Raw genomic sequence first — 21,280 nt, 5'->3', positions numbered from 1 at the left:
TGCAAGGGACAGCTTTCAGAGGAGGACAGAGGTCTCAGGTGGACCCTGGAGCAAGGCCCCAGGAAAGGGAGGAAGACATGGATGGGTGGCCTGAGTGAAGAAGAAAAAGAAATGCTGATGCTAAGCAGCAGTCAGAAATTGTTTACAGGGCTCTTGTCTGGTCTCTTGGAGAAAAGGTCCAGTCCAACAGCGAGTTTGGAAAACAGATTTTTTGGGGGGGATTCAGAATGGAGTGGGAAGAGGCAATGTTTGTGGATGGGCTTGGGCTCTAGAACATGTTCTAGGAGTTTGGCACAGGAGAGATGTGATGATGGTGGCTGGTGGCAGGCAGAGTGGATTGGAGAGTTTTGTTTTTGTTTTTTTCTAAAGACTGACTTATTTTGAAATCTTTTATTTTGTAATAATTTGAGATTTGCAGATAATAGCAGAGATAGTACAGCTTGTTCTTGTGTACCCCACACCCAGTTTCTCCCCGTTAACAACATGCACCACCATGATGTGGGACAGTGTTTGCCAACATGAAGCTCTCCAAGCTCTGCTTGATGGAGCGTGAGCATGTTTTACTAAATCAGTGATTTTGTGCTACTTCCTCCTAACTTTAATCTAGAGAAAAGTTGCTAGAAGAGCACAATGAATATACAGGTGTATAGCCTTCATCTAGATCAGTGGTCCTCAACCTTCCTAATGCCACGACCCTTTAATACAGTTCCTCATGTTGTGGTGACCCCCAATTTCATTGTTACAAATTGAACATATTAAAGCATTGATTAATCACAAAAACAATATGTAATTATATATGTGTTTTCCAATGGTCTTAGGCAACCCCTGTGAAAGGATCGTTCGACCCCCACAGGGGTCGCGACCCACAGGTTGAGAACCGCTGATCTAGATTCACAAAGGGTTAACATTTGTGTGGGTTTTTTCCTGCATTTGAAAGTAAGTTGGAGAGATCACCTTATTTTATCCCTAAATGCTTGAGCACTCATGTCTGAGAGCAATGACATTCTTTTACAAAACTACACATAAAAAAATGAACAATAATTCAGTGTTACTAAAGATTCCTGAGAGCAATGACATTCTTTTACAAAACTACACATAAATGAACAATAATTCAGTGTTACTAAAGATTCAGTCCATATTTAAATTTCCCTTGAAATCCTTTTATGGCTGAACCCCACCCCATCCCCAGGACCTTACTTCATCTGGCAGGTCTCCTTAGTTAATTGAGAGCAGACCTCTGCTAGTTTGTTCTGTGCCATGGACTTTTTAAGACTCCCAACCAGTAGACCTGGTTGATGTTTGCACTGATGGTGCAGGGTCATTGGTGGCACCTCTGACCCCTTCGTTCTTGATCTGTCCCCTCCTGACTCTCTCAGATCTCCCTCAGTTCTGGGCAGCCTTCCTTGATCTTCCAAGGCCAGGGTAGCTGCCTCAGTCTGTGTTCCCCTAATGCTGTTTTAGCTATGGCTAAGCAGTAGATCCCAAGTGTTACTTCTTAGTATGCATCTTAAGGGTAGGGTTACATTCTCCTCCCTTGTAGCGTATGTTTAGTTGTATGTATGTGCAGTATGTGCCCAATGATTATTTGTTAAATAATCTATGAATGAATGCAGTAAGATCACAATACTAATTGTGTAAAAGAGTTCATAGAGACTTATTAAAGTTTGTCTTGGAACTATGAAATAAGGTTAAGGTGTTTTAGCCTACAGTCAATTGTACATTATTAGACTTCTGCATCTTTGGCAGTTGTAGTATTTTATTTGATCAGAACAGATGATACTTCACAATGTAAGTAATTTAGTAGCTGTCAGGGAAGAATTAAAATATGGGTGTTATATATGTAAAAATCAAAATTTTTGTTGCAAGATATATTCAGGCTTCTGCAATATTAGTTATATTTACCGTTGGCAGTTGGTAAACCAAGTAAAAGTTGCTTTTAAATGCATTTATAGTTTATATTTTATAGTAGGATTAATCTGGAATTCACATTAATTCATATGTGGTTCTTAGGTTTTCTTTCTAAAAATGTACCTGAAAGCAGTGGTTGTCAAAGTGTGGTCTACAGAACCCCAGGGTGTCCTTGAGACCTTCCCAGGGGTTCTGTGAGATCAAAGCGTTTTCATAATGATTGTAAGTGGTCATTGCCTTTTTTGCATGTTGATGTTTGCACTGATGGTGCAGGGTCATTGGTGGTAAAACTGATGCTGCTTTAGCACAATTGAGGCTGAGGCCCTAAGCTGCAGTTGTACCATTTTATTCTTTACTGCCATGCAATTTTTAAAAAATTTTATTCACCTAAGAATGTACTTGATGAAGCAGGGTAAATCTCAACCCAGTACACCTCTTTTTAAGACAGGATGTATGTGGAAAGCAGTTGTGCTGCATTTTGGAGTTAGAGGATTCCCTCAAGGACAAGTCCTGCAATTATTTGAGTTGCTAGCTGAACTAGCCACTTTTTTTCATGGATCACTAGAAAAGAATAATTGACAAACTACAATTTTCCTACTTAATGAACAAATTCAGCTTGCCACTTCAAGGAAAGCAACTAACACAATTGCCAGTGATACAAATTGAACTTTCAAGTGAAATTGGAATTTCAGAAAGCTTGTATCTGCTGCTATGAGCCTGATAGCTTCCTAATACTTAAAGACTTTCTGATGAGATCAGTGCTCATATCAATGAATGTAATGCTTTTGATAGTATATTATAAACAACATTCAGAACTCAGTGAATCAGTATTTTCCAGATGACAAGTGCATGGTGTTTCAAAATCACATTTGTATAAAGGTCCATTTAAAGGGCAGTACAGACCAATGGATTTTAAAGTAATAGTGTACAAAAAGTTCACTGATATGGTTTTAGATTTCACATTGCAGCAAGCCTTTAGGAAAAATAAAACACTTGTTGAGTTTTGGTATTGTATTAAAGAAGAATATCTACAATTATCTGAAGGTTATTATAACTCTTAAAAAATAAAAATAAAATAAAATACATACTCTTCCCTTTCCCAGCAGCACCTCTTTGTGAGGCTGGGTTTTCTTCATATGCATCAACCAGAACAATCTATTACAACAGATTGAAAGCTGAAGCAGATATGAGAATCCAGTTGTTTTCCATTAAGTCTGACATTAAAGAGATTTGTAAAAATGCCAAACTGTGTTCCTCTTCTTTAGATTTTGCCGCTTTTGTTGTTTTGGAAAGTATAGTCTATTTTCATAAAAATGTTTGTATGTTAATATGTAATGTGTTGGTTTTTATAATTTTAAATGAATAAAGAAATATTCAAACATTTTCTGTTCTAATTTCAAATGTGATAACTATTGATAGATATACCTATACAAGCACAGGTTTTGGGCCTTACTAATTTTAAGATGATAAAGGGGGTCGTTAGACCAGTGAGTCTGTGGATTGTGACAGTGAGTGCTGTGAGATCAACTTAAATCCATTTTCTTCTCTTTTCTGCATTTGTGGTTTATATTTGAGGAGGTTTACATATTTTGGAAAACATGAATAAAAGTGACTAATTTAATCAAACATTAAATTAGCTCTCTCAGGCTAGTTTGATCTTTTCCTAATTTTAAACTAATTTTCCTAATTTTAATCTTATGCACTGTCTTAAAGAAGAAACAATATGGCCTGAATTTTCCTAATTGGAAACCATAGGAAGAAGTATTTCTTGCTTCCTAATTTCCTAGTTTATCTATTACCAGTCATTTAGTCAAATTGCTCTTTGTTCCCTATTTCATCCTTTGCATATTTCCCCTCCCACCCCACACTGATTTTGGGAGAAAAATAAGTAAACTGAGTCTTTCCCCTATATCTCAGTTTAATAAAAAATTGTTTCTTTGCTTACTTCATACTGGCTTTTAATTAATTATTTTATTACTATACTTATATAAAAAAGATTTGACTAGATGGAATGCTCTTTAGTTTCTTGGAGGTTTCCCTGTTCCTGGAGATTTAGCTTTTTAACTAGGCACCACTTAGCTACTTCCTCACATGGGATTGGAAATTACTGTTACGATTTTTATGGCATTGTGGACTTGACATTTGGGTGGGGTGTGGTGGGTGATGTAATGTCAAGAATACAACCATATACCTATACAAGCACAAGGTTTTGGGGCCTCATTAATTTTAAGGCTCCAGGGAGGTGGAGTCTGCTATAGGACCTTGGTGATGGTCCTTCCTCATCACTCCTGTACCAAGCGTCTTTTCTGTAGAATTGTACTCAAAGACTTGTATTTATGCCCATCTCCCTCTTGTACTTGTTCATGGACAGTTCTAACCCTCAGAGTAATATATTGAGATTATATTTTTGTCATCTATAAAGTGAAGTTAGGTTAGCACTAGATGACTTCCAAGGCCCCTCCAAGATATGAAAAGGGTATACCAAGCGTTTTACCCATGACTTGTGGACTGCGTCTCTTTAGTCACTCTGCATGTATCTGATAGCGGGTAAATAAGTCTAGTAGAGCAGGTCACTGCCCTGGGAGGTTATACACCTGGCTGCATTGTTCTACCTCCTGTGGAAATCATCTGATCTAAGTCAGACTCAGCAGGGTTGGTATAAGAAACTGCTCTATGAAGACTGCCCTAAAAAACTAATGGGAAAATTGTCCCATATGTTGTGACATCCCTAATGAGATGATCCAAGTGATGTCATTTTCACAGTAACTGAGAATATCCCTGTGTCCATACAGCGAGGCTTTGTTTGGTTATTTTTTTCTTGCTGCCATTTTCACATAATGAGAGCTGATAGTTTATAGTGTTTTCTTTTTTAACCTTTACTGCTGAAGCTAAGTTTATTGCTCAATCACAGGAGCCTTTCTTTTTTTCCTGTTTTAATGACCTTGTGAGTTTATTGTATGGGTGTCCAAATTTAAAGTTTATTTAAAAATTAAAAATAAATTTGCAGTTCTGTATTTTAGCTGATGAATAGCTGCAATGTCTTTTGCTGATGGCTGACAAGCAGCTTGTTGTATTTTCACTGTTAGCGGAAAGTGTAATTCACATGAAGTTCACAGTCATAAACTAAATAGCTTCGTGACTTAATTATGGTACATTCCTATTGAAATCAAAACATAAATTGAAAGAACTTTGAAGACCTAATCCATGGTTTTTAAGTAGAAATGCTGACCTTCATAGTTCTGCATTGCTGTGTAACTCTATAATGGGTCTTCCACTAGATTCATCACATGTGTGTTCATTGAGGGCCAGCATGTGCCAACCCTGTGCTAGACAGGAAGCAAAATGAAAATTCTTGCCCTGATGGAGCTGATCTTCTAGTAGGGAAGACAGATTTAAACGAAATGAACATTTAGCACATGTAGTAAGTTGGACAGTAAGTGCTTTTCGAAGAAGCAGGAAGGGAACAGGGAGGTGGGTGCTGGTGGTGGGTGTAATTGAATGGGCGTAATTCAATTATGGAATTGGCAGTAGGTGGTGGAGGGGTAGGCGGGTGTCCATGTAAGGGCCCCGAGCTGGGTGTACCTGCACTCGAGAGGCCTCTTTGGATGGGGGTGAGTGAGGAGCAGCAAGGAGAACCTGAGGGGCATTGTGAGGTGCTGGCTGGTGGCTTCAGGGTTCTGGGAAAGCCATCCTGAGTAAGCAGAATGCCTTCAGAGGGCTCTAAACAAATGAGGGACAGTCTGACATGTGTTTGATGTGATCCTAAAAGCCTTTTAACCAGGCATTGGGAATAATTAATGGTGTAAAGGCAGAGCAGGAAGGCCCTTGTGAAGGCTAGTGCACGACTCCAGATGAGCCCATGCTTATTGAGAGAATTTGCCCACAGATGGGACATGAGAGAGAGAGAAAAAACCAAGGACTGAAGGTTTTTGGTCTAAGCAACTGGTGTTACCATAAATTGAGATGGAAAGTCTGGGAGGAGCAGTTGGTTGTGGGGTATCGGGTTCAGTTTGGTACCTTGCAGTTGGGACTAGATACCCAGAGGAACTGTCCAGCAGACTATCTGTAGTTTATGTCTGAGGTCTGAGTTGAAGGGTGAATCTGAGCCATCAGCACATAGATGGTATTTCAGAATGATTGAGAAGAGGTCCAGCACCTGGCCCTGGTCCTCCCACATCAGGGAGATCATGCACACCTTCAGAGAACCTCTGCAGGACAAGGCCAGGAGAGGAGCCAGGCCAAGAAGGCGAGGGAGGGAGGCTGGCTGTGGAGGAGGTGGGAGTGAGCCCTGGGCAGGTGCTTGTGGTGGGCAGGGCAGGCTGGATAGGGGCAGTTTGGTCAGTGGAAAAGCCAGAGCCTGATTGACTGGCTCTAGAGAGAATGTGAAGGGAGGAAATGGAGACACGTGTACAGGCAACTCTTGGGAATTCTGCTCTGAAGGGGAGGTGGGGAAGTAGCAGTGCAGTGTGTATTGGGAATGACCTGGGAGGCAGATGGTAAGGGACTCGGAGAGAACTGCTGAAGTGCGGGAGCCCCTGGCGGTAAAGAGGGGAGGGCATACCAGTATCTTTGGATAGGAGCAAGGCCAGGTGGTGCCCATAAGCAGCCACCGGTGGGGTGGCTAAGTTCAAAGGAACTGATGGGGAAGAGAAAGCACTGAGGAAGGAGGAGCTGGGGTTTGGAAGGGAGAGGAGGAAGTATGACACAGTGGTCCAGGAGAATGAAGTGTTCAGGGAAGGGCTGCTTTGTGTCTGCAGCCTCGGACACATCAGCACTAGTGGTCATGGCTGTGTGTGATGGATGCACACAAGTTGTAGGTTATATACTTGTTACTTTGTTTTAGAAAAACAATTTCACAGGTGATAAATGAATATGGGCTTATAGAAAATTCAACAATCCTGAAGGATCAAGAATGAAAGTCAGCTCATATTGTCTATATTCCTTCCCTCATGGGTAACCTTCAGTATGTATCATTTCAGACACACATGGACATGTGACTACACATACATGCATTTTTAGAAAACAGAATAGGGATCATATACTGTTTTGCAATTTTCCTTTTACGTTCCTTTCTGTTAGTAGTATATTCTGGAGACCTTTCCATTATGGTTCATGCAATCAAACCACTCTCACTCACATTAGTGTCTGCAGTATTTTATAATAGGGTGTACTTTCATTTACCACTCCCCTAAGATTGAGCACTTAGGTTGTTGATTCGGTTGGTGGGCTCTTTTTTCATGTGCACCCTAGAAGAGGCTCTCTTCAGCCACTTGAGAGGTTAGGATTCAGGATTTTATGGTGAGTTTGGAGTATTTTCTTAAGCCACTTGTAGAACTTTTAGAAACCAGGAAAAAGCTTGAATTGGGCCCTTGAAAACTTTCCACTAGCCTTCTCTGAGAGACATTTATTTAACCTGGAAGCCTTGGATCATGAATGGGCTTCAGGGTGGCTCATGTGACAGAGTCCAAAATACGTTAGTTTAAAGCAGGGTTCTAACTAGTCATTGCCATTAAAGACATTATTGAACATTAATCTCAGTCCAGTTGTTTTATTATATTAAGACTGGACTGTCTCCAGGACTTCTGAGAAATGGCAAATTTAATTTGCCAAAATGGCAACGGCATGTATTGCTCTGTTCCAGTTTTCTTGGGCTTGTTGCCCTACTTTTCTATTCAAGCCTTCACTGTTAGCAGAATTTTAAATGACTCTTTATCCTGGCCAGAGAATCATTTTGAGTAAACAACTTGGATAACGTATGGTGTCCTCATTTGGAAGAGGTTAAGATTCAGGATTTTATGGTGAGTTTGGAGTATTTTCTTGAGCCACTTGCAGAGCTTTCAGAAATCAAGAAAAGGCTTGAAAAAGGCCCCTGAAAACTTTCCACTAGACCAGTGGTTCTCAACCTTCTGGCCCTTTAAAACAGTTCCTCATGTTGTGACCCCCAACCATAAAATTATTTTCGTTGCTACTTCATAACTGTAATTTTGCTACTGTTATGAATCGTAATATAAATATCTGATATGCAGGATGGTCTTAGGCGACCCCTGTGAAAGGGTCGTTCGACCGCCAAAGGGGTCACGACCCACAGGTTGAGAACTGCTGCACTAGACCTTTATGAGAGATAGGTATTTAACCTGGAAGCTATGGATCCAGGGCCATCATGAATGGGCTTCAGGTGTATCACTTAGATTAAGCTTGGCTGCATGTGACAGACTGCAAAATATACATTGTTTTAAAGCAGGTGGTTGTTTTTTTTTCCTTATGAGAAAGTCTGAGACAGGCAGTCCAGGAGGCGTGGCAGCTCCATAGATGTGAGGACCCAGGCTATTTCCTTCTTGTTCTTTGCTCCAACGTTCTAGCTCCTGTCCATCCTCATCCCTAGAGTCTAACAGCAGCAGGAGAGCTATGGTCACTGCCAGCTTTCTTTTGATGAGGTGCTGGCGCTGCCATGCACCGTGTCTGAGCTCATGTTCCATAGGCTTAAACTTGGCCAGGTAGCCACAGTGTGCTGTAGGAGAGGTGGGAGCTTTCCTTTGGTGCCCACATGGCCCTATAAATTAGGGCTCTTACATTGGTATTGGTGAAGCCTGTGAAACTTGGTAGAGTTTTGTCTGTGCAAATATCCAGGGAAAGGGTCCATGGTTTTTTGTTTGTTTGTTTTTAATTAAATTCTAAAGCAGACTGTGACTCTAAAATGTTTTAAATTTATCAAGTCAAAGATCAGTTGGGTGGTATCTAGCCGAGGACTACCACCTTCATTATAGAGTTCAGTGTATCCCTTTAATAATTTTTGCTTTGGTTTTTAATTTGGAAAAAAGAAGACTGAGATTATGGCATGAGTAGCTTTGATCTTTAAACTCACCACCAGTTAACCACCACGTAACTTAGAGGTCATCTTCAGAGGACACACATTTAGCACGACACCTTATTTCCTTATCCTGACAGGTGCTCTGGAGCAGTTGCTGAGGATGAAGGTGGAAGAAACTCCCAGTGTTCAGCACAGGCACCAGGTTCAGAGAATATTACTGGATATAACTGAGGTTGGAATTGAGAATGTCCCCCACAGTTTATGCCTAAATATTTAGTTGTGTTATGCCTAAATATTTAGTTGTCTGGACATCTTCAAAAAGTGTGTGGTGTTTTGTTTTGTTTTAAATTTTGAAAAGGTGATAAATGCACTTGATAAAAAAATGCAAATAGTATAAAAGGGTGAAAAGTAAAAAATAGTTTTCTTTTTACCCTTTATGTTCCGGAGAAATTCTGTACATATTTTTATAGCATTTTTTTTTTTTTAAGTATGTTGTGCGCATCCTGCCCCATTTATATTCGTGTAATACTGCATCTTGGGAGTTGTTCTTAGAGATATTTGCCTCCTTTTACATTTGTTTGAAATTCCATTGTTTGGCTGTGCCATACATTTTGTTGTTGTTGATGTACATTTAGGTTGCATCCATTCTTTTGCTGCTAAAAGCAATGCCTTAGTTGTGTTTTGTTTTGTTTTTTGGTATGTAGATCTATGTACAGATATATGAATCTATGTGCTGGAAGGATTCCTGAATAGGGAATGACACGGTCAAGGCTGTGTCCAGTGCATTTTGATAGCTATCTTGCTTGTTGTTCTCCAGGGTTATACTCCCACCAGAAGTGCAGGAGAGCTATTTTTCCTATTTCCCGATACTCTTCCAGTACAGTGTACCACACTGAGTGTTGCTTTGGTTTTCTTTCTTAGCATCTCCTGTTACACATATGCTGGATCTTCTTTGTCACTATGCTACTTTTTCTTGAACTTTTCATTTCTTTTTAATTAAAAAAAAATCCCTCCTCTTGTTTTTCTGAAGGCATAATTTATTGTTTATTTGCTCTTGGATTCCTTCTAATTTTCACTTCCAAAACTGTTTTGCCTTTGTTTCTAACCTTTTCACTTCATTTTTGAGCTTTTCTCATGATGGTTTATGGTTAATAGTACCATATCATTTCCTTCATGTACTTTAACTTGTTTTGAAATATTAGATTAGCATTTTTCATCTATTTTGGTAACATGTCTTTTTAGCCAGTTTTCACTGACTTTAGTGATGTTGCTGCTGTTGTTGTTGTTGTTCTTCTTCTTCCTCTTCCTCTTCCTCTTCTTCTTTCTTCGAAGCAGGGAGAGGGAGAGAGAGAAACATCAATGATGAGAGAAGAAACATTGATAACATTGATTGGCTGCCTCCTGCACGCTACCCACTGGGGATCGAGCCCACAACCCGGGCATGTGCCCTGACCAGAAATTGAACTGTGACCTCCTGGTTCATAGGTCAACGCTCAACCTCTGAGCCACACAGCCCAGGCTATTTTGCTTCTTATTCTCTTTTAATATATATTATCTTTTCATCAATTGGACCTCAATTTTTTTTTTGTTTATTTTGATGTGGAATTAATTTTCCTGACTATTTAGAAGGGAGGCTTGATTTAGAATAGTTTTTCTAAATTCAGTGTTCTAGAGCTCTTATTTTACATGTTTTTTAGGAAGTCTTAAAAAAATGTAGCAGTTCATTTTCTGAAATCTCCTGGCTCTGTTTTTCTCTCCCACCTTTAATTAGACTTTGATTTGTCTCTGTCATTGTTTTCCCTGTCCTGTATATTTTGTATTCTGTTTTCAGTCATTTTGTTTCAGTGTGTTTGGCTTAAAGGGAGCTTTGGATGATGATGATTTTTAAAAAAAATATATTTTATTGATTTTTTACAGAGAGGAAGGGAGAGGGTTAGAGAGTTAGAAACATCGATGAGAGAGAAACATTGATCAGCTGCCTCCTGCACACCTTCTACTGGGGATGTGCCCGCAACCAAGGTACATGCCCTTGACCGGAATTGAACCTGGGACCCTTCAGTCCACAGGCCGACGCTCTATCCACTGAGCCAAACCGGTTAGGGCAAGGATGATTATTTTTAAGAGTTCCTGGACCCCAGAATGTTCTAGGCCTCTGGACTTTATTGCAGACCTCTTGCATTTGTCTGCTCTGGGACTGTGCTCACTTCCTGGTTTCAGCTGCTGTTCTCAAACTGACGCATTACTTCTCTGCTCCCTGCTTCTACCATGATGATCTTGTCGCTGTCAGTGGTGTGTCCCCACTTGCTTGCATTTTGGGGTTTGTTAGGAAGAAATCATCACTCAGTTCTACTATAGACATTGGCCTGGTTTTGTTATCCTAGATGCTCCATGTGTTTTTATGTGGGGATTTGAGGAGACTAAAAATGTTTTAGTAATGGACTCAGTCAAAGTTGCTCTGAGATCTTTTGTTTCTCATCCAGATTGGTGGTTATCAATCTCTTTTTTGTTAAGGACAGTTGATGTTTTCTCACCTCATTCAGTCTTGTATGAAGTGATCATACATTTGATTAGATGTTTACAAAGGAAGACTTAAGAGAGGAGATTTGTTCCTCCTACAAATTGTCTTCCCTATGAAATTCTGGAGCTACCATTTAAGCTGTAGAATTTAAGTCTGGACAAAAGAGAAGAGGAATCATGTTATTTATAGGATTTAAGAACACATGTGAAACCTGCAAATTAATTTAATGCTCGTTGGAGCTTACCATTAAAAGTTGCTGTCAGGAGATTCCAACTTGAAACTAGATGATCTGAAAATTGTAAGTTATCTCTCTGCGGCTCCACAGGAGCCATGTAGGGATGGTAAGTACTTACTGATGAAAGGAGCTGTGCTGTAGAGTTGAGTGTATGGTTACGGCCCTCAGGGAACATATAGTCTAGGTGGGAAAATAATTTCTTTTGTAAATAATTACTTGTAAATACATAATCCAATATAATAAAGAGGTAATATGCAAATTGACTGTAACACCCTCACAAGATGGCCACCCCATGTGGTCACAAGATGGTGGGCAGGGGAGGGCAGTTAGGGGCGACCAGGCCGGTAGGGGAGAGCAATTAGGGGTGACCGGGCCAGCAGGGGAGGGCAGTTAGGGGCGACCAGGCAGGCAGTTGGGGGCGACCGGGCCAGCAGGGGAGCAGTTAGGCGTCAATCAGGCTGGCAGGGAAGTGGTTAGGGGGTGATCAGGCTGGCAGGCAGAAACGGTTAGGGGCAATCAGGCAGGCAGGCTCCCAACTCCTAAACCGACATCCCCACATCCCCCGAGGGGTCCCAGATTGGAGAGGGTGCAGGCTGGGCTGAGGGACACCACCACCAACACACACCCCCCCCCCCACCTCCCAGTGCACGAATTTCATGCACTGGGCCTCTAGTATAAAGTATAATAAGATAAAAAATATTACAGTGACATTGATTACTGAGTTCTTCAGGACCTTCTCTTTTTCAAGTACTATATTTGGATCTCTGATCGAGAGATCATATTTACAATGATATGGCCTCATTTTTGTTTTGGAAAATAAGTTCTCTCTAGGCCTAATCAAAGTGTTTCAGGATCAGGGAGAAAATAACTGACTCTATTCCAGACACAATGCTAGGCTCAGGGATGACAACTCACACCAGAGGTTGCCCTGCCCCAGAAGATGCCCTGTGAATAGGATGGCAGTGCTCTTGGGCATAGCAGTGGGCTGTGTTGCAGTTCAGGTCTGTGCTGGAAGCCAAGGGGAAGCAAAACAGAGGCGTTCAGAGAGAGGGTGGATTTGAGTAGGAGAAATGGGGTATGGGGATGGCCTTGGCTGAAAGGTCCATTAGGTAAACTTTGGGAGGTGAGAGTTTTATTACTGGTGGAAACAACAGTGCGATGGTTTTCTGGGGCGTGTGAGCTGAGACCCCACGGGGAGCAGGTGGAAGATAGGATGTATTCTGTGGGCAGTAGGGGACTGTTGGAGACTTTTGGCTTGGGGATGATGTGTTTAAGCCATTTTAGGAAGGTGACTTGGGAGATAGTGTGAGTAATGGATTGATAAAGTGAGAGGCTCTCAGGTAGGGGCTAGACAGAAGCAATGAGCATTTTTTTGGGCTGTTTCTCAATTCTCCAAAAATGCTAACCTTTTGGTGGTTTGGGGTAAGAAGAACCCTATATTAAAAACAAAATTTGTGGACATCTGATATTCTCTCTTTATTTTTGTTTTTATTATTCTCACCTGAGGATATGTTTATTGATTTTAGAGAGAGAAAAAGGAAGGGGGTTGGGAGAGAGAGAGAGAGAAAGAAAGAGAAAGTGAAAGAAACATCCCTGTGAGAGCAAAACATTGACATGTTCCAGGGATAGAATCCACAACCTAGGTATGTGCCCTAACTGGGAATCGAACCCACAACCTTTTGGTGCACAGGATGACGCTCCAACCAACTGACCCACCTTGCCAGGGCCTGATGTGCTCTTGAATAGATATGGTCAGCAATTTTCATTTCACAGGTCACAATCATTAATCTCCCTCTCTGCTCTTGTGTTTGTTTTGTAGGTGACAGAATCCTAGCCCTGTGTGAGTTTGATTCTTGCTTGTTGACTGGCCCCTCTTCTCTCCTTCTGGATGATGTCAGAACAGGATCTGGCGGACGTGGTGCAGATTGCAGTAGAAGACCTGAGTCACCATCACCCAGGTATGTGAGAGCAGATGGACTTTGTTCTCTCTATTTTTTAAAGATCCAAAAGTGCGCCCAGCTGGTGTGGCTCAGTGGTTGAGCACCTACCCATGCACCAAGAGGTCACCGGTTTGATTCCTGGTCAGGGCACATGCCCCATGTATGGGGTCAGTCCCCACTCGGGGTAGCGTGCAGGAGGCAGATAATCAATGTTGATTCTTTCCCATTGATGTTTGTATCTATCTCCCTTCCTCTCTCTCTCAAATAAAAAAGACCATATTTAAAATAAAAATAAAAATCCAAAAGTGCTTCCAGAAGTATCCTTTAGTCTTTTAAAGAAAGAGAAAAAGTGATGCATGCACTGTGTGAAAGGTCCATTCTCAAATGGGTAGCCTTAGCACATTGTCCGCTCTTCCCTCTTCTGATGTGCACAGGCACTTACAGTCTCTGCTTCCCTCTTCCTTCCCCCACCTGTAGGGGCCTCTGTGACAGCTTAGTTCCTTATAATTTCCTCCTTTTAAAATTTACTATTGTAATGGTCCTGGAAATGTTACCATGTTGATATGTCCCAATTGACTGCATTTATGTGACAACTACATGGTATTCCATTTATAGGTGTCCCCTCATTTATTGAACTTTCCTCTTGTGGGTGGCATTTATATTTTTTGCACTGTTTCTATTTCATATAAACCCCTGCAATAAAGATCCCTGTAAGTATATCTTGGAAAATCTTTTTTTATGGTAAATTCCAAGCAGAATTGCTTTGTATGTTTACAATTTTGATAAGACACTGACAGATTTCCCAGAAATGTTTTACTGTGTTACTCTTCCATCTGCTGAGTGAGAACAACTATTTTCCTACACTTTGGCTAAGGCTGGTAATTTTTCTTATTGATGTTAAAAGCATACATCTACTTTGAAACCTTAACTAAATATTTGTTTTAAGAAGGCCCCTCATAAAGGAAACCCTAAATTTCAAGAACTTCAGTTATGAAAAAGCTTTGTCTACACTTTTACTTGTAAAAGGATTTCTCAGTAGGTTTCCTCTTTTTTTTTTTGCCTTAAAGTTTTAAGTGTTTTATATATAGTTACAAGTGCACATAATTAAGTCACTGAATGTCTGTTGCCTGTTTTTCCCTTTTAGAATAGTGAAATTGAAAGACTGAATTGTTTTTCCAATATAAAAGAGAATTTTCAGAAATTTCATAAGAAAGCATGATGTCTATCCTGTATGATCTATTTGATGTGTTAATTGGGAAACATTTCATTTGGAAATTAGTTACGATACAGAAGGGGAGAGTAATATAAATAATTTTGGAATTAAATGAGCGGTCATAAGGAAATGAAGTGTTTCATTTCAGGAATACTATTTTTTGGTCAGTTTCCCCCTTATTTTGCTTCTGTTTTTTTTTTTTTTTCACAGATAGGATTCTGTTTTATTTGTCACCATTGAAAGTCTAAATTTTAAACAGATTCTTAGATTTGGGGCTCCTATCCATCAGCTTGTTCAAATTTAGCACCTGACTTATCTCTAGTAGTTTTATCGGAGCTGTGACCTTCACCACGAAGCTCCATGAGTTTTCCCAGTTCAAACTTGGGCTTCAGCATTTTTACTTTTCTAACAAAGACATCATGGAGTGGATAAATAGGTTGGCAAACCTTTCCTCTATCTTTTCCCATGCCGTCTGGAATAAACTTATTGATCACTTCTATGACGTCATTTGTACTTCTCAGGTCATGATTTCCATCATCATCTTCTGGATTTGGTGGACCTGTTGATGCTGAGCACAGGAGGTCTTCCGAATCTGATTGTTGTGATTTTTTTAGTAAAACCAACATAGAATAGATGAAGCAAATAACCATTGGTATTATGACATCAACATGAGCTTCAGTCATGCTCTTTCATTTTGTCACGGGTAAGATCCATGCTGTGGAAATCAGTGGTTTTGTCCTGCACATTTAGTAATTAGCTTGAATTTTCTAACTGCAATGTCATCATTCTGCAGATCAGTTTGGCTCACTTCAAAACCACGACCCTTGAGACCATCAGATGTGATTTTGGTTCCTTGACTAGTTTTTGTGACATTTCTTTTTTTTTTTTTTTTAATTTATTTTATTGATTTTTTACAGAGAGGAAGGGAGAGGGATAGAGAGTCAGAAACATCAATGAGAGAGAAACATCGACCAGCTGCCTCCTGCACACTCCCCACTGGGTATGTGCCCGCAACTAAGGTACGTGCCCTTGACCAGAATCGAACCTGGGACCCTTGAGTCCGCAGGCCGACGCTCTGTCCACTGAGCCAAACCGGTTAGGGCGTGACATTTCTTATATTGAACACAGCTGGTGCTTTCACATGACACTGATCTTTCTTAGAAAAGAGTTCACCCATTTTCTTGGCTCCCTTTTAGCCGCATAGTGACCTGTGCACCTGGCTTCCCCTGTGTTTGCCCCTGACGCCTTTTGTTTAATTATTGCCAACTACCATGGTGCTGCTCAGAGAGCCAAAAGCTGCTTCTGATTTTTTTAGTAAGAAGCACTATCACCTATTAACTGGCAAAATCAAGAGCTTCATCAGATCATTGAACAAAGTTGGGCATATGAGTGCAGCTATTCAACTACAATTTTCTCTGTAAAAACTAACCAATTTGTTTAGAGCTAGTACTTATAGCCCTGACCTCATTACCACCACACCTTAGAAACCTTTGAACTTAAAAAGAAGCATCGCTATCACTGTATATAGCAATTCAAAAAATATCCGTGTTTATATTTTGGTAGGTGAACAACAGTTTCTTTAGAAAGCACACACTGCAATGTTATAAAAGAGAAATGTTCCAGTCACATAAAATTTAAGCACTTTTAGAACTATTCAAATTCTGATAGCTGACTTCCTACATAAATCCCCTCTCTGTAGATTATAGTCCAGGAAGGCATAGAGAAGTCATTTCTAATCTTGTTTTGTTCCATCTCTGTTCCTTAAATAACTGGGAATTATAGTTTATTGACTGTTTAATGAGAACCTGTATGCAAGGCTCTCTGAGGCCTTTATGGGCAGAAAGCCTGCAATTTCTGACTCAAAAGAACTTGCACACACCCAGCAAATACCATGGTGCATTACACATGTTTGGAGTCAGAATGGGTTTAAGATTGAGATTATTTTTTCCTCATCTCTAAAATATGACCTTTGTGAAATTTAAAAGTAGTTAAGCAAGTAGAAGAAACAAAAATTTCCCATAATCCTAGTAATAGAACTGCTTTTAAAATGTTGGCATGTATGTCCTAATTTCCATTTAAAAATAAATGTTTAGGTTTTGGTTTTGCATGTACTCACCATACAGCTGCACTTACTTCACTTGTCTGCATGTAACTTTCTTCAGACCTATCATTCCAGGTGATTGTGATGGCTTTAAAATGAGTATTAAGCTCTGGCTGGTTTTGCTCAGTATCTTTACAATTTCCATAGAGCATTGGCCTTTGGACTGAAGGGTCTTGGGCTCGATTCTGCTCAAGGATATGTACCTTGATTATAGGCTCCATCCCCAGCCCTGGGTCGGGGCCGTGTATCTCTCACATTGATGTTTCTTTCTGTTTCTCCGCCTCCCTTCCACTCTTTCTAAAAGTCAATGGAAAAAATATCCTCAGTGAGGATTAACAAATAAAAAAGAGTATTGAGTTCTTTGATATAAATCTAAAAGCAATGCACACAAAATTATAATAAGCAATGCAACAAAGGACAAAGAAGAAAAGAAACTGTAGTCCTGCAGCCAATCGGAAGTTATTGGTAAATTCTGGTGCCGGTGCCTGTGCTGTCTGCCACGGACACATCTCCTTTTACGCATCTGCTTCATTGCTCTTTGCTTCCAGCCTGAGGTGCTTCACGCTGCCAAGGGGCATGGAGTCGTCTTTTCTGTGGTGACAGGAACCAGCTGTGTGGCTCTGGACAAGTCACCTAACCTCTCTGAACTTGTTTTCTATTCAGCAAATTAAAAGGATCAAAATGATTGCCAAGGTTTCTCTCTGTCTTCCTAGTCCTGGTATAATTACCAGTTTTCTATAGAGGGGACAAAAGTTTTGGGAACCTGTGTTTTGGTAACCACAAACACTTTTAGACGTGGATTTTCCCCCTTTTTACTTAATTGAATAAACATTCATTTTTATTTTTGTGGAGGTAGTCAAGGCATTTCCTGCCACACAGGATCCACTGTGCAATGATCTTAGGTAGGCAAGATGCCTTTTGTTATTGTCAGTCCTTGGCTGGTTCCTGCAGAGGAGCTTTGGGTAATCACCTCTGGGAGATCACTTTACTACTCCTGCCTAGGAACTATGAAAGGTTTGTGTTTGAGTTATGGGTCTATGCAGTATCTTTATACTTAAGAGTTTTGAGATGAATTATCGAGTATGTATAAGTTTAAAGGCATTGACACTTTAAAAAAAATTGAGATCTTATTTGGAATATCAAGATATACAGCCTGTTGAAGTGGCGGTGCTTTGATTGAGATGGGGCCTGGGCCATAGTGACCTGTGCACTTAGCTTCCCTTGTGCTTGCCCTGACCCTCCCTGAGCAGATGAGACATCTAATGCCAGCCAGATGCGCTGTGTCCACATCTGTGGACAGCCTTTTGTGAGGGGCTGGGGGTTTCTTCCTTTGGTGGTGGTTGCTGTGCCACAGCATGAGCGGGTACTATTTCCAGCACCCGTGTGGGCCTGGTGGAAGAGGGATAGATTTCCTTGAGTGGAGGTGGTTGAGCACAGGGAAGATTGGAGGGGGAAGAGCTGGGACTGTCAGACATCATTGTCCAGGTGAGGCAGGCATCTTCTGTCCACAGCGAGTTTATCCTGCTTGATTGTAGCATGGGGTGCATTTGAAAGGTGCAAAGTGGTCAGGCTCCATAGTTTATTCTCCATGGGTGGATACTCGCACAAGTGCTACAATAAGTGCAATTCTGTGTACACATGTATATATACACAATATTATAATATACATGCTCTGTTATATATATATAAAATATATGTAATGTATATTCTCATATACTGGTATGCATTTCTGTAGAATAGATTCACAAACTTATATTACTGTTAAAAAGTGAGTTAAAGCCATTAACTGGAGGGCTGTCCACATTACATTGTTAAGTGAAGATGAAAGATGCGGACAGATCTGATATAAGATGGCCTTGGCCCTCTGGTATATATGTAATATGTTTATCTCCATGTGTGAACTTGTAGAAAGAGGTGAGGAGAAATATATCAGGCAATTATCATTGGTAATTAAGGCAAGGAGAGGAGAAGGAAAAAAATACTGTAGCAAAATGGAAAAGTACTCATGGTATCATGTTCAATAAAAAATGACTATGATATTCTATCTATAATTGCTAATATGTAAATGTTTAGTGATTGACTAGGTCTAGAGCAAACTATCAGGAACAGAGAAACATGGTTTGCAGAAATGATGTGATTTATGGATAGTTGTGGTCTTTGATTCTTTGGCTATCTTTAATATTGTTTTTGTAGCTAATTTCCAATGAAAGGAAGGTGGTTGGGACCTGACCGTATTGTGGCAGGCCTTGAATGTGAACTGAGTTGCTTATTTGTGGGGAAGCCATGAATATCAGCTGAGCATTGTGATGGGGAGGCATTGATTTCAGCAGCACTGTGGAGTAGCTTTCCATGTAACTTAGTATGTTAAGTTAGGGACTGTTTTGATGATCAACACCTAAGGAGATGCAATAGCCCAGATAGTTTTTAAATTTGAAATGAGGTAGCCAACAGACACGACTTTAAAATTGGGAAAATATCACTATTATTGATTTGGTTTTGTTATGCCGAAATTCAAACAGGGTAGCTGAATAGAACACTGAATGAGAATCTTGTAGTTTTGGAGTTAGGGAAATTATTTATCCAGTATCTCAGTTTTTCTTGAGATTAAGGAGAGATCCTATTTTCTCTCTGAGAATTTTAACTTAGAACTATGAAAAGGTAAAATATGAAACAGGTTGTACCATTTCTCATTTTAACTTTAAGGTGTCAGATGGTTTACTATTTTAATATTAAAACAGTCTGTAAAACTTTTCATATTAAAGTTTAAGTCTTTTGTTTCTGCTTTGGTTTTCAGTTGTACTGGAGAATCATGTAGTGACAGACGAAGATGAACCAGCTTTGAAACGCCAACGATTAGAGATCAATTGCCAGGACCCCTCTATAAAGGTAAAAATATAAATATATTTTATTATTTAGTTTCCTAGCACTGCCATAACAAATTGTCAAAAACTGCAGAGCCAAAAACAACAGGAATTTATCCTCTCACAGCTTTGGAGACCAGAAGTCTGAACCCAATGTGTGGGCAGGGCTGTGCTTCCTCCAGAGACTCTAGGGGAGGATCTTTCCTGCCTCTTCTGGCTTCTGGTGGCTCCAGATGTTCCTTGGCTTGTGGCAGCATCACTCCAATCTCTGCCTCCATTCTCACACTGCCTCTTCCCTATGTGTTGCTGTCTGTTTCACTTTCTCTTCTCTTATAAGGAAATTATTATTGAATTTAGGTGTCACCCTAATCCAGGAAGATCTCACATCAAGATCCTTGACTTAATTACATTTACAGAGACCCTTTTCCAAATAAGATCACATTTATACATTTTTGGGGTTAGGATATAGATGTATTGTTTTTGGAGTCACCATTCAATCTCCTTAAAGAATCAACATTGTTTAGATTGAGATGCTGCCACATGAGGCATCTTCCTCTACAACCACAGACCTGTTGTGGACAGAAGGAAAGAGAACAATTTGTGTGGCTAATATTTCCCACTAGTGCCGAAGTACTTCTGTACCTACCATGTAAGTCACCTAAATTTCAGTTTACTAGAGGTGGTCTTGGAAACCACTGAGTCAATCAGTCAGTGATTTTGGATCTTTGGATTTACTTTTTTGGTTTAGTGTTTACAGAGTCATGGAGATAAATATCAGCACATGTGAGAAGTTCCAGCAATGCAAATGTAAACCATAGTGGCTTTTCATGTAATCCCTCTATTTAGAGACATTCATATCCCCCAAAACTTAACAGTTTTGTTAAAAAGGGTAAGTAGTGTAAGCTTAAACATGTAGGTGATTTAAAAGTATATTTAGCCTGGCCGCCATAGCTCAGTGGTTGAGCATCAACCTATGAACCAGGAGGTCATGATTCGATTCCCATGCGGGGCACATACCTGGATTTCAGGCTCGATCCTTGGTGGGGGGCATGCAGGACGCAGCCGATTGATGATTCTCTCTCATCATTGATGTTTCTATCTCTTCTCCCTCTTCCTTTCTCTCTGAAATCAATAAAAGTATACTTAAAAAATATATATTCACAGTTAAATTTCTGTTTCTGACTAGTGGTTAGAAGGTGTCTGCATTAGTAACACCAAATTATATTTTAAAATAAAATGCAGTTATAATTTTACCACTGGAGATACTCATTATAAACATAAATAGTACAGGAATTTATAAAGTAAAAGATGAAAGTGGGCTGGCCTCAGTCCTAGTTCTACTGTCAATAAGTTAAACTTCGGGCTATGGTTTGAATACTGCCACATTTGTGTACTATTTAGAAAAGTTTGCTCAACAAATTGCCAAGAACTCTTCTCTCCAATGAATAGATTTGAATGTGTATATATCACTTGTATATAAAAAGACATTAAATATCACTTGTATATAAAAAGACATTAAGAATACTGTTCTCTGCTCTTTGTATCATGAATTTGTTTGATAATTGTTTTATCTACACTAATAAAAGAGAAACATGGTAATTAGTGTACGACCGCTACCCTTCCCATTGGCTAATCAACATATCCTTATGCAAATTAACTGTCAGCCAAGATGGCGGCCGGCAGCCATGCACTGAAG

General features: G+C 40.0%; 1 protein-coding gene across 9 annotated transcripts in view; it reads left to right on the top strand.

Annotated features, from left to right (window-relative positions):
* Nucleotides 1-21,280, top strand: part of BANP (BTG3 associated nuclear protein) — a 153,083-nt gene that overhangs the window by 25,478 nt on the left and 106,325 nt on the right. For 6 of the 9 annotated variants that reach the window (XM_014536663.1, XM_014536662.1, XM_014536667.1 and 3 more), the window contains 3 exons: nt 8,854-8,948; nt 13,289-13,427; nt 19,518-19,609. In XM_014536663.1, coding sequence (XP_014392149.1) covers nt 13,358-13,427; nt 19,518-19,609 — 162 coding nt within the window. In that variant the 5' untranslated portion in view covers nt 8,854-8,948; nt 13,289-13,357. Of the gene's footprint in view, nt 1-8,853; nt 8,949-13,288; nt 13,428-19,517; nt 19,610-21,280 lie in introns of those variants that run through there. The other 3 variants (XM_014536666.1, XM_014536664.1, XM_014536665.1) reach the window with 2 other exon arrangements.

Source organism: Myotis brandtii, unplaced genomic scaffold (genome assembly GCF_000412655.1).
Source record: "Myotis brandtii unplaced genomic scaffold, ASM41265v1 scaffold165, whole genome shotgun sequence".
NCBI classification, from domain to species: Eukaryota; Metazoa; Chordata; class Mammalia; order Chiroptera; family Vespertilionidae; genus Myotis; species Myotis brandtii.
The sequence above is the reverse complement of the archived record's forward strand: the minus strand, read 5'-3'. Positions and strand labels throughout refer to the sequence as shown.